General features: G+C 51.6%; 1 protein-coding gene across 2 annotated transcripts in view; it reads right to left on the minus strand.

The window, feature by feature from the left end:
* Positions 1-14119, minus strand: part of PTPA (protein phosphatase 2 phosphatase activator) — a 40347-nt gene extending 26228 nt beyond the window's left edge. The window contains exons 1-4 of one of the 2 annotated variants that reach the window (XM_067743018.1): positions 13795-14119; positions 8907-9004; positions 6371-6457; positions 1374-1499 (exon numbers count right to left, since the gene is read on the minus strand). In XM_067743018.1, coding sequence (XP_067599119.1) covers positions 1374-1499; positions 6371-6457; positions 8907-9004; positions 13795-13825 — 342 coding nt within the window. In that variant the 5' untranslated portion in view covers positions 13826-14119. The remainder of the gene's footprint in view (positions 1-1373; positions 1500-6370; positions 6458-8906; positions 9005-13794) is intronic. The other variant, XM_067743019.1, reaches the window with a different exon arrangement.
* Between the last annotated feature and the right edge of the window lie 68 nt (positions 14120-14187).

Genomic DNA, 14187 nt, shown 5'->3' on the forward strand with positions numbered 1-14187 from the left:
AGGGGAGTCACGCAATGTTGAGCAAAAGAAGCCAGACATTTACATGAAGTTCAAACACAGGCAAGATCGATCTATAGGCAGCTGTCAGAAGAGTCTGGGGGATATCAACTAGAAAGGGGCACAAAGGCCCTGCTGAAGTGCTGGAATTTTCCGTGGCTTGACATGGACGGATGCAAGGGTAAAAACATGTTAAGATCTATCAAGGGGACTTCCCTGGTGGCCCAGTGGTTGAGACTCTGCCTGCCAATGCGGGGGATGTGGGTTCGGGCCCTGGCCCGGGAGGATCCCACATGCTGCGGAGCGGCTAGGCCCCTGCGCCACAGCTGCTGAGCAACCCCCGCTTGCCACAACTAGGGAGGGCAGGCGCACAGCAATGAAGACCCAGTGCAGCCAAAAATAAATTTATAAAAAAAAAAGATCGATCAAGCTGTACATGACCGACAGCTATGGTTTGTCAGCTTTCTTTAAGTTATAACTTAATAAAAAAAAATACGCCCATGTGCCATCTTAGAGACCAGAAGCAGCCCCAGGCCACTCTTACGCAAGGACAGTGTTTTGCTGGGTCCTCGGGACTCCCCTCTGTTCCATGTGAAAACACTAGGCCAAAGAAACTAGGATGCAAGTTTCTCTAAGTTCAGTCTATAAACACCTGGCATGAGGGACCTCCCTGGTGATCCAGTGGTTAAGACTCTGCGCTTCCAATGCCGGGGGCGCAGGGTTCAATCCCTGTTGGGGGGACTAAAATCCCATATGCCACATGGCGTGGCCAAAAAACAAAGAAACAAAAAAACCCAAAAATCCCCTGGCATGAGAATCTCCCGGAGACCTGGTGAGAATCTGGACTCCCAGGGGTGGCTATCCTTCATGTTTATTTTTTGTTTGCTTCTAACAGGTATTACCTTTGCATGACTCAAAAATAAATACATTATAAAAGGGATGCATTGAGAAGTCTTACGTCACCCTTTCCCATCCACCCCCTCCCCCCATCCTCAAAAAAAGAAACCACAGCCTTATTTGCCTCTTACATATCCTTCCAGTGCAAACTGAGCAGTACAAACATACCTTTTTTGTTTCCCCTCTTTCTTACCAAAAGGCAGCTTGCCGTGTGCATAACACCACAGCTCCCCTCTAACATAACAGTACAGTCGGCCCTTTGTATCCACAGATGGAGAACCCATGGATACAGAGGGCTGACCGAACCTCGCCATTTTATACAAGGGACTTGAGCATCCGCAGGGGGTCCCGGAACCAATCCCCCACAGACGCCGAGGGACCACTGGAAGTTGCGGTCCCTTCCCGAGTTCCCAGCGATTCTGATATCCGCCAGCTTTCTCCCCAGCCCAGCCCCCAAGCCTGTCCTGCAGCAGCCTCACCTCGTCCAGTTTGGCATACCAGGTCCTGTAGGCCTTGTTCCCAAATCGAGAGGGCTGGTCCACTGGAGGAGTCTCGTCAATCCACCTGTCCAGCGTGTTAAGAAGAGCGACCAGTTTCTCAATGGCCTGTGGAGGCAAGGAGAGGGGGCCAAGCCACGATGACTAGTGTCCCCAGGCTAGAGCCACAGAGGGAAGAAGTCCCAACTGCTGCTGGACAGTGACAGCAAGGCCTGGCACCACTGGCATCTCCCTGCTGTCCCCCCGTCTTCCCAACCACCCTGAATATGAAGGAGGGGACAGGTGAACACGGTGAGCCTTACAGAAAGGACCCAGCACTAGGCTGAAGGACCAGCGTGGCTTCTGCACCCGGTTTCTCTAGCCACATCTCATCCGGGGGAGCTGCCGCACAAGCACAAGCTGCAGCCCTGACCTGCTTTGCTACGTTTCATTGGTGTCTTCCGTTTAGTACACAATACCTGCTCAGCACTGAAAACAGATATGTAAAAAGGAAGAAAACAAAAATGACCAATGATCCTGCCACCCAGAAATCAACACCATAGGTGTACCCCGCTTTTCGAAAGTTCACTTTTCGCCGCTTTACTTTTACGGAAGACCTACATTAGTAGCTGTTTTTGCTAACAGAAAGAAATCAAGAGGGTTTTCACTTTACACTACTTTGGTTTTCAAAAGGTTTCGTAGAAACGCTCTACTTTCAGATAATGGGGGAACCTGTATTAACATTTTAACGTACTCTTCTCCTGCATCTTTTTAATAGTGTTTTCCATGGCTTATCATGGTGAGAATTTTGAAGGCAGCTTGACCTGCCTTCAAATCACAGCTAAAACACCATTTCGTTGCCGCAAGACCTTGACCAAGTGACTTTAACTCTCTGAGCCTGTTTCCTCATCTCAAAAATGGGCATGATGGAAAATAACTCCAAGGGCCGTCACAAGGACTAAGTGACAACCCATGAAGCATGCTAGCACAGTGCCTGGCACAGGGTGATGGTATACATCCACACACAGACTCTAAAACAGGCGTCACAGGGCACACGCTGCTTCATAGCCTGATCAGTTTCCTCATGACCCTTGTTCCACAGCAACATGGAAACATAATTTCGCAAAAGCCTCTAACAAGTGAATAATAGTTCACTGTACCAACGTACTGTGATTTACTTACCAAATCCCTCACTGTTAAATGTTTGGGTTACTTCCAATTGTTCACGCCATGAAAAATACCCTTTGCAGAAATGCTGGGTCAGAGGTGCGAACGTGGGTAACGCTTTGTACGGCCAGCAGTGTCTGAGACCCATCTCTCATCTCTCACCTCTATCTTTCCTACAGAGGGCAGGGACTAAGGAGTGGAATCAGTGTGACAGGCCAGGCAGCGTTAGCACACCAAATGTTACTCATCGAGGACATCAGGTGATGCTATCTATCTAAAACAAAGGTCTGTGAGGGCAGCTCCAGAAGTGCCCCTTCCAGAGGTAGCTCGCAGAAATGGGCCAGGACAAAGGTAACGAAAGGCTCGGGGAGCACACGACACAGGGGACAGGTGGGCCGGGAGGAGGGGCCTTGCCCAGAAGCAGATCTCGCCTGTGTCTGCCGGGTACAAATGGTATAAGGAGACACCTCCAGGCGCTCCTGGCGGGGTAGGAACTAGCAAGAGGTGCCCATGGGAAAAGGGGCAAAGGCACAGAGGGCGAGGCACGGTCAGGTCTGCCACTGCTGAGACTCTGCAGAGAAGTGGTCCTGAGAGCTGAGTGTGTATTTGTGGGGAGGGAAAAGGCGGCCTTGAGCTAACGGGGTACGTGGTAGCCCGTGCCCCCCGCACCGGGAGGCACAAACCACACTGCAGTCCGTGCCGTCCACACAAATAGCAACGTGACAGTGGCCCTGATGCTGTCCTCCCTCACCTCCCCTTTCCCTATGCTTGGGGCCTGGGAGAAGAGGAAAATTATCTGTAAGAGGAGAAAGTTCCCTTTATACCTGGCTGTGGCCAAGGGCCAGCGTGACAAAGAGCTGCGTTGCTGAAATGTGACCAAACGCACTGCCAGAGCCTGGCTTTGTGAAGAACCAGGTCGCCAGGAAGAGCTGATAAGGACAGAGCAAACCTAACCCCATGCAGCAGCTGGGACTTATAAGGGATGGTGCAGTAATCCTGGCCCCAGAAGCACCAGAACAGATTCCCCAGAGAACTGTCTTCTCGGTGAGGCACTGAAGGGGATATAAAGAAGGTGCTTGAAGCCAGCGGGGGCCAGGCCCCAGCTGCTAGCTCAGCTGGGCCAATGAATAATTAAAAGTCTCCTATAGCTCCTCTTTCTGGAGAGGGTTTTTGAAGGCAGGGGCTGCCTCTGTTGTTTGGCTTGTTGCGGGGAGAGGGTTGGAGGGGAGGAGCTGCGGGCTGAAGCCCCTAGGAAGCATGAAGAATAATTTGAGCCACCCTCCTCCTCCTTGGACCAAAGCTTCCTTTTCAGATTTCATGGACCAGTAAAATTTTCTCCAAAATCTTACTTGCCAAATTTAAATTCTGCCCTCATTTTAAAAAATCAAACAGAACAACAACAAAACATAAGCTTCCTATCTACTATCACCTTTATTTTACAAAAATAAAACATTTTAACCCCCAAAGAACAGGACAGACATAATTTCAGAAGGAAGGAGCGCATTCTAAACATGGGTCCAGATGATCTCATACATTCCCCTTGCTGCGGGTGGTCTGCAAGCCGCCCCCAGGCCACTCCGCCCTCTCCCCCACCCCCCACAGCCGCAGCCGCCTCCCCCTGCCTTGAGAGGCAGGAGAAGCGTCAGGGGAGCCACAGCAGCTGGCCTGGCAGGAAGGGAGGCCGCGTGCTGTGTGCGGTGCCTTCTGCCGCCACTGCCAGCCACAGGCAGAAGCCGGGAGACCTCTGGAGACCACACGGGCCACCCCTGTCCTCTGAGTGAGAATGAACCCAGCTCAGGAGCCCCAAGTGCAACAGCATCAGTGTTACTAGAAATTAAAACTGAAAACCAGCTAACGATAACAATAGCTAATAATGACAATGCCATCTAGTATGTGCCAGGCTCTGTGCTAAAAAAAAGAAACCTACACACGGGATCTCCCCAGGGGCCATGAGGAGGTCTGTGGCTCTTCCCATGAGGAGACGGAGCGTCAGAGGCGACAAGGCCACGCAGCTCAGAAGTGAGAGGTTATCAAAACCTGATCAGCCAGACTGCAGAACCCAAGCACTTAACCAGGTGCAATCCTGCCAAAAGAATGGCTCCTGAGCTGAGACACCGCCTGGGTGGTATGGACATCAAAGCCTCAGGGGTAACGAAGGGACCTGCGAGGGCTTTGGCAGCTCAGGATCTGCTGCGGTAATTACAACACTGCCCTTTAATTAGGCTTCCCCCACATTCCCCAGCCCACTGAGCACAGCTCAGCGTTCCTTATCACAGGCTCAAGGAGAGGCCCTCTCACCCCCCACCCCACCCCCCGCCGTCTGCGCCCACAGCCAAAGCCCCAGAGCACTGAGCAGGCCCAAGAGGAACCCAAGAGGTCACTGGGGGGCCCGCTCCCAAGAGACGGCTGTCAATCCTCAGCACAGGCCTGGCTCCCCACAGTGACAGAACAGGACCTCGGCCTCCCAGCAGCCAGCTAGGGTCCAGGGGCATGAGGGCTATGCCAGCCTTGCCAAAGGTGGACGGACTGGGCCAGGGCAGGGCCAGGCCTTACCCGACAGACCGAAGCTACGGCTAGAGAGCTGGGTGGACAAGGCACTGAGAGGCTGCTCGGGCCTGGGGTCTGAGATAAGATAAAGCTCAAGGGGGCTCTGGGCTGCCTGGGACAGGCACACAGGAGGCCGCTGGAGGCCTGGCACCGGGGCTGGGATGGCATCCAGCAAGGGCCGAGAGCTTGCCCGTGCCTATCAGCCTCCCCACAGCTCTCACCCTCCCTCTACAAACAAGCCGGTCTTTGAAACACAGCCAAAGAGCACCAAGCAGTGTACGCCCTGCAACTCAGCATTTCCACCTCTCGGAATGAATCCTTAGGAAAGAACGCCCACAGGTCTATGTGCGAGGGTGTTCAGAGCAGCAATGTTTAGGGAAATAACCTCAAAGTCTAAGCGGGGGACTGTTTAAACCAGCGAGGGCATGGCTCAGGGGGCAGAGGAGCCCCCGGGGCAGGTCTGGGCGACAGTCCCCTCGCTGTGAGCAGCAGGCTGCCCTTGGGAGCCCGTCACGGGGAGGAATACAGGGCGTGGCCAGCGTTTTTGTTCGTGTTATACACGTTTCTAGCAGTAATCTCTTTTTTTTTTTAAGATTTTTTTGATGTGGACCTTTTTTTTTTTTTAAAGTCTTTATTGTATTTGTCACAATATTGTTTCGTTTTATGTTTTGGATTTTTGGCCGCGAGGCATGTGGGATCTGAGCTCCCCGACCAGGGACTGAACCCACACTCCCTGCACTAGCAGGTGAAGTCCCAACCACTGGACCGCCAGGGAAGTCCCCTCTAACAGTAATGCCTTCAGTGAGCATATTTACCTCTTTTGTGATCATTTTTAATTTAAAAAGTTACATACAGACACCAGTTGACAAAAATGCAGGCTAGGGAATTCCCTGGCGGTCCAGTGGTTAGGACTCCACGCTTCCAATACTGGGGCCCAGGTTCAGTCCCTGGTCGGGGAACTAAGATCCCACAAGCCACACGGTGTGGCCCCAAACAAAAGAACAACAAAACGAAACAAAACAAAAATGCAGGCTATAAAACAGCTTATATACCTTGATCTCAATTTTATAAATACACATCTATTCACAGATTTTTTTTTTTAATTAGCAATGCAGACACTAAAGTGTCAGCGGCACGCGTGTCTGGGCGGCCTTAGTTTCTGCAGAGACTAAAGTGTCAGCGGCACGCATGTCTGGGCGACCTTAGTTTCTGCGCTGGGCCCACTGTGGGCTCCTGACAGCTATTTTTGGAAAGACCCGGCCCGGCAGGCTCCTGCCTTTGCCTACCTCGGAGACTCTGTACTCGAAGCTCAGCTTCTTCCCCTTCACACCTTCGTTGAGGGTGAGGATGAATCCGATGTAGTCAGCGTACGCCTGCCAAACAGAGTGGGGGCGGGACGTGGAGAAGGGTGTCAGAGCCCCACCCTCTACACCCTTGCCAGCCTCCAGCTCCACCCAGTTACCAAAGAGCTCCAAGCTGCCCCCGGCTCCCACCCCGACAGCAGGAGCAGCAGAAAGATAACGCCAAGCACCCAACCCTGATCCTCCATCCAAAACCACTGGCAGGCCAATGACCACAGTGACACCTGGACCTCCAACCAGAGTCTACTGTGCACTCACCATGGCTGCCAGCAGTTTCTTTATACAACAACCCCACAAGGTAGACACTATCATTGTCCCCATTTTACAGATGAGGAAACCAAGGCTTCAGGGGAAGTGACTCCTAAGACCAAGGTGTCATTAGACGTGCAGCTAGGATCCAGCCAGCCAAACTCCAAAGTAGAGCGGCGAGTATGCCACCGTTATACTATACCACCAAGGGTCCATCCCCTGGTAACTTTCCAGAGGTTTCCCCCAGCAGGCAGGCCAGGCTGTGTACCTGCGCTGCAGATGCCCTGCTCCCAGGAGATGACGCTGCTTTCTGCCCATGGCCAGGTCTCCCAGCACACCCATCCCCAGCTTCCAACTGGGCAACCTCTTCCCCACGGGGCTGCAGGTTACAGCCAGCACAGGGCCTAAGAAAGCACTGAGGTGCAGGCCCCTGTAGAGGCAGCTCCTGGCAGCAAAGCAACTTCTGTGTGGCCTTGTTTCTTCTGCATCCCTTTTGCCTCTCACTTTCTTGTTTCCTCTTTAACCAACACTTAAGGATGTCGGGGGGCGGGGGTGGGGGTGGGGAGACTTCCCTGGCGGTCCAGTGGTTAAGAATCTGCCTTGCAATGCAGGGGACGCGGGTTCGATCCCTGGTCTTCGTTGAGGGTGAACTAGATCTCTCATGCATGCCGCAACTAAGACCCAGTGCAGCCAAAATAAAAAGAAATTTAAAAAAAAACCAGGCAGAGGGCCAGATTAGGCTGCCCACCTACAGCCTAGAGCACAGCAGCTCAACCCATGGGGCTCCAGAGCCAGGCAAGCTGGAGACATAACTCTTTGGACTCTCATCTCGACCACTAACCGTGCCTTGCTAGATGTCTAAATGTCTTCACCTCCTGGCCTCAGTTTTCTCAATTTCAAAATGGAGATGACCTCAGAGTCCCAGGGTTTTTGTGAGGGTTAAATCAGCTACAGTAACTGGAGCATCATAAACACCCAATGTTCTTTGGAAAACATCTAGGGGAAAGCAAGGAACTAAAGCCACGTTTGGATTCAGACAATCCTGCAGGTTCGGGGAAGAGAAAAGTGGTGGCTCTCAACCTGGGCGAGACGGCTCCCAGGAGACTTCCAACATGTCTGGAGACATTCTTGGTTGTGATAACTGGGAGGAAGGCTGCTACTGGCACTGAGTGGGTAGCGGCCAGGGCTGTTACTACACATGCTACAGTGCACAGGACAGCCCCCTACAGCAAATGATTATCTGCCCCAAGTGTCAACAGTGCTGAGCTTGAGAAGCCCTGAGGCAGAGCAACCAAGACGATGAAAGGACTCGAACCACATCCTTTGAGCAGCTGAAGAACTAAGGCGTTTATCCCGGTGAAGACTTGGGGGAGAAAACAACTCAGAAAAGACACGATATCCATCTCCAGATACTTAAAGGGCAGGCTTGTGAAAGAGGAGCCAGACAGGCTAGCACGACCCCGGCCCCAACAAGGCGGCGAGGGCTCGGGCTCAGTGTAAGCACAGCAGACTCCTCACAGAGAACCTGCCGAGCTCGCCAGGACCCTGGGCCACCCTTCTACACAGGGGACACTCCCCACTCCAGCTGCCCAGGCCAGGTGTGGGCAACTGGATGGAGCTGGACGCAAGGCCTTCCCTGAGAACTTGAAATTGGCTTTCTTTTTTAGTCCCAGTCTTTCCACAGCCTGTACCAGAAGCTGGGAAGGTACAAGCTGTTGTCTTCTGCCCACCATGAAGACTGAGAAGCACAGAAAACTGGGATCCCAGCTCCCTGGCGTTTTAGACTCAGCCGCCCCCCTGCCCTAGGTTTCCATGTGGTAACCTCCTCTCCCTGTGATACACTGGCTCCCAGACTTGCTATTACTTGCAACCAAGCATCAGGGTGACCCACTCCGTCATGTAGGATGTTGAGCCAATACAGTAACCCCCAAGGGGCGATGGCTTACAAGAATCTGCAGCAGAACTCTCCATGGTCAGCCTCACCCCAGCCCCCAGAGACCTTCCCACTAAAGCATCCTGAGTCCTGCCCCTGAGGGGGAAGAGACAGCCAGCTCCCCTGTCACCTCTTTCCATAGCTTCTAAACAGCTCTGGCTCCAAAAGCAAGAAGGGTCAGGAGCTCACAGCCCCACTCAGGCCTAGAAAACCACTGTCTTTGAAGAAGCCCAAGTTTCTCATCCAGTTCTGACCCTACAGTGCAGACACCATTGGTACCTGAGAACGCTTCCATTTGCCCATGTCTGGAACAGTGTGGATCTCTTTTTTTGGAATGATGAAGTTCTGAGTGGCTGGAGGGATATCCTCCGAAGAATCTTGACAAAGAAAATGAAAAAGCAATCAGATAAATAGAATCCTTCCCTCCCAACACACACACACACACACACACACACACACACACACACACCACACACACACCCCACACACACACACCCCACACACACACCACACACACACCCCACACCACACACACCACACCACACACCCCCCCCACACACACCCCACACACACACACCACACACACACCACACACACACACCACACACACACACCACACACACCCCCCACACCACACACACCACACACACACACACCACACCACACACCCCACACACACACACCACACACACACACACCACACACACACACCACACACACCCCCACACACACACCCCCACACACACCACACACACACACACACCACACCACACACACACACACACCACACACACACACACCACACACACACACACCACACCACACACACACACACACACACACACACTTTTAAACCAAGACTCCACCGCGCAAGCCCTAGCATAAAGCAGACACGTACTCCCAGGATAAAGTACTGGCTTGTTAAGCCAAACCCACTGGCTTCCTGCCTTTCCGCACTCTGCCAGGAGCTGGGCAATCCTGGCAACCCCCTCAACAACTGATACGTCCAGTGGATCTGCCATGCCCTCTCCTCCTGCTTCCCAAGCAGGCAGAAAGGTTAGAAGAATAAAAGCCAAGTTGACCTTTTAGACATAAACGGGCAACTCAAAGAAGAAGAAGGGGAAAAAAAAAAAAAGGCCAAGAAACATTTGAAAAAAATTACCAACATCCCGAATAAGCAAAGAGATGTAAATTAGATGAGACTGCTTTTCTAAATCAGGTTGGCAGATTAAAAACATCTGGCACTGATTGGGGAAGGGGAAACGGGAACTCTCCTGCACTGTTGGTGGGAGTCTGACATGGTAGAATCTGCTGAGGGGGCAACTCAGCACTGTCTTTTGAAGTAAAAACTGCACACTACACCCACTGAGCCGACAGGAGGAATCAACCCTACAGATGTGTCCGCAGAAATAGACAAAGATGTACATAAAAGTGCTTACTGCATCGAAAAAAATTAGAAACAACCCAAATATCAATCAAGAAGGGGATGGATTAATAATGATGCGCCCGTATGACGGAAATCTTCCTAGTTTTTGAAAAGAACAAAATCTAAATTACTGACATGAGAAAAACAGCCTAAATACTAATAAATGAATAAACAAAACTGCAGTATATTATATACAATATAATCTTACTTTTGTAAACGAAAAATTTACATACTAATATAAATAACACATATACCTATTAGCTTATGCATTGGAAAAATCTAAAGGATTAAACACCAAAGTTAATAGCTGTCATCTCTAGGAGGTAGGATTTATAAAGGACTTCCACTTTCTAAGCTACATCTTACTTTTTTTTTTTTTTTTTTTTTTTTGCGGTACGCGGGCCCCTCACTACTGCCGCCTCTCCCATTGCGGAGCACAGGCTCGAGACGCGCAGGCTCAGCGGCCATGGCTCACGGGCCCAGCCGCTCCGCGGCATGTGGGATCTTCCCGGACCGGGGCTCAAACCCGTGTCCCCTGCATCGGCAGGTGGACTCTCAACCACTGCACCACCAGGGAAGCCCTGCATATTACTATTAAAAACTGACATTGTAGTACTTCTGTGGTCAGAAATAAACTATTTTAAATAGAGTTTCTGTATTTTCACAAGCTGAGGGGAAAGGAAAACACAGGGTAGTTTGTGTATCCCATTTAGCTGAAATTTATGTTTTGCTGCATAAATCTTTTTGTTTGATTATGGGACACTGCTTTCTGAAATCTGAAAAACTCTGAGTTCCAAAATACACCTAGTCCCACAGGTTACAGGTCGGGAGGTGTGGCCCTGAATCTACCACTGGGGATTTGTCAGATTAGTAAGCCCCTTCCTTTAAAAATGAAAACTCTCAAGAAATAAAAATAATTTTTAAAAAAATAAATAGGGCTTCCCTGGTAGCGCTGGGGTTAAGGATCTGCCTGCCAGTGCGGGGGACACGGGTTCAAGCCCTGGTCCGGGAAGATCCCACATGCCACGGAGCAACTAAGCCCATGTGCCACAACTACTGAGCCTGGGCTCTAGCGCCCGTGAGCCACAACTACGGAGCCCACGTGCCTAGAGTCCGTGCTCCACAACAAAGAGAAGCCACCGCAACGAGAAGCCCATGCACCACAACAAAGAGTAGCCCCCGCTCGCCGCAACTAGAGAAAGCCCGTGCGCAGCAACGAAGACCCAACATAGCCAAAAATAAATAAAAATTTTAAAAAATAAATTTATTAAAAAAAAGTAAATAAATGAAAATGAAAACTCCCCAAGAAGTGTAAAGGACTATCAGTCACTCACAATGTAGTATAAATCTGTTCCATTGCTGTCCTCCTAAAACCTAGCTCACATCAGCTGCATGGAGAAAAGGGAACAAAGAACTAAGTAGGTTCTAGAACATATGACCTTTGGGGGACTAGAGCCTGCCTCGAGAGACCCTGAGGAAAGGAAAAGTGCCAGGAGACGTGGAGACCTAAGGAGACAGAGAATCTGGGATAAGACCAAGGCAAACCTCTGCCTAATTCAAATTCAACCCAGGGCCCCAAAAACCAGACCGGAAACTCTCTTCCTCCTCCCACCTGTTCTGCAAGTCCTGTTCCCAGAACCTTCAACTGACGACCATATTATTAATAAATTGCTACTTCAAGTAAGATGCTAAACTAATAGCTTTGTAGGTCAGGCTGGTAACCTAACCGCATTGTTTTTATGGGAAAATGTGTTCTACATTCCAAATTATCCATTTGCAAATGATCTTTGGGAACAGAGCCCTTTTCTAACTTTGCAAGAACTGTTCCCTGAAAGGGACTAGCCTTCCCCACGTTACTTCACAGGGCTGGGCCCTGTTCCCAGAGGAAAGGCTACTTGGAAGTTTTGGGACCAATCACTGATGAAACACACACACACACACACACACACACACACACACACACACACACACAATTCGCCAGAACATGCAATCCCAAATCAAAAAGACAAGACTTCAAACTCGAGACTGTGATCAGTGAGGTCAGACCCACAGCCTCTCTAGCCTCAGATTATTCCGCCTCTGACAAAGGTGCCACGGGACAGCTGGATCCCCTACAACCCCTCAGTATAAGATGGAAACCTCCAGAGTTTTAGAGGTGTTCCTAAAAAATCCCACAGGGTATAATATGTTATCACCTACGACTTGGGAACCTGTCTACATGTTTAACCTGTACCATCTTTGAAAAGGATAACAGCAATCCAGATTTACTGATTACCCCCACGCCCCATGATTTGCCCACAACATCGACGGAACACACGCTACCAGCTCGGTGAGGAAACTACAGTAGCCCCATTTTGAAAGATAAGAAAACAGGCTCACAGAGGCCGCAGCGTGCCAGGTAGAGCCAGGTCTATGTAACTCCAGAATCCAAGGTTTTCATCACTACACTGTCTGAGTTAAGCAGTTCTTTCCACTGCTCCTAAACATCCCTTGTCTCAAACTTCAAAGAAGGAACACCTCCTGGGAACCGGAATCTTCTCAGCCATAGATAACCTCCCTGAGCCTTCCTCGGTCTCAGTGCACAGGTTCTCCCCCCACACCTCCCACCGCCCATCTTCACAGACACATTCATCTCACTGATAATTCTGGTTGTCTTATATATCCTGATGTCATTACCAGAACTCCTAAGGGCACATGCACAGAAGTTTTGCACCAAACAAAATAAATGTCAGGTTTCAAATGCCTTAACAGACCATACCCAGCTCTTTGGGGTTTTTTTTTTTTTTTTTTTGCTGTTGTTGTTGTTTTTTTGTGGCGGGGTAGGGAGTGGAGGGGATGCCTCTTTTGATTTTCAAAGTTTCTCCCTCCTGAGACCTTCCCAGAGGTCATAAAAGGGGAGACAAGGTAGAAGGAACAGTGAATGGTTTCAAAACATTAGCTGTTTTGAAATAGCTGTTTAGCCAACCTATTTGCACCTTTGACAGAATTTTAAAAGTCCTTCTTGGCTCAAGGGAGGGGACGGGGAGGGGTCAGCAAACACCCTTCCATTTCCCCACGTTACCGGTCTAAGAGGATCCTTTCCCTCGCACCTCCATCCCAGTTATTTGAGATGCACAGTGTAAATAAAAGTTACAGATGGTGATGCCAGAAAGAAAGTCGTCTCTTTGCACAACCAGCGTTTTTAAATCAGTGGTTTAGAGGACCAAGGGCAGTTTCCCTCGATAACTTCTTAGCCACTGAAACTCCGGAGCCCGGTCTCCAAGGGGAAAAGAGAGCAGGTGATGAGGGGGAGTCAGGGCCGAGGGGTCGAGGCAGGCCCCACGGAGCACCAGCCCCCAGCCCCAGTGCAGGGTCTAATGAAGACAGCAGCCGCCATCCCTGCCTGCTTCCGCGCCAGGTCAAGAGCTGACTTTAGCAGGAGCAGCCCAGGTGTGGAAAAGGCCTCCCCTTCGGGCCACGGGGCTGCCCGCCCGACCCTCGGGCAACTCAGGCTCCCCAAGTCCTGGCGTTACGCCCCACCCATCGCCCTTTTGCAGTCCCGGGATCCTACCCTCCCTCCAGATCCCCCAGCACTTCTCCCTCGGGGCCCAAGAGCGTTTGCCCCTCGAGTTCCTCCACCTCCCGACCCTCCTCCCCTCGCTGAGCAACCCACACACCGCACCCCACACACCCCACCCCGTCCCCGCCCCCACGCCTGGCACCGCCCCCGACCCCCACTCCACCGCGGCCCCTCCGCCCTACCTGCCTGCGACTGCCGCTGGCCCTCAGCCATCTTCCTGCCGCCAGGAGCCGGCCTGGATGCCTGCAGTCCCCTCTCACCTTTCACCCCCGCACCCACCCTGCCTTTCCCCGGCCCCACCACGCGCTCAGAGCTTTCCGAAGAGAAATGAGCACCGGCCGGCTAGAGCCGAAAACCGAGAATTAGAGTCACCCCAGCGAGGACGCCCGCCATATTGGTGCGGGGCACTCAGGGAGCATGCCCAGCAACGGCCGACTCGCGGCGGCCGCGCTCACCCGGAGGCGCTGGACATGTTGGTGCGGGGCGCCGGAGAGCATGCGCACCAACGGCCGGCTCGCCGCGCGACTCGCCAACCGCCTGCTGGGAGGGCCCTGGGAGCGCGGCAGCCATGCTTT

This window comes from Pseudorca crassidens, chromosome 7 (genome assembly GCF_039906515.1).
Source record: "Pseudorca crassidens isolate mPseCra1 chromosome 7, mPseCra1.hap1, whole genome shotgun sequence".
Taxonomy (NCBI): domain Eukaryota; kingdom Metazoa; phylum Chordata; class Mammalia; order Artiodactyla; family Delphinidae; genus Pseudorca; species Pseudorca crassidens.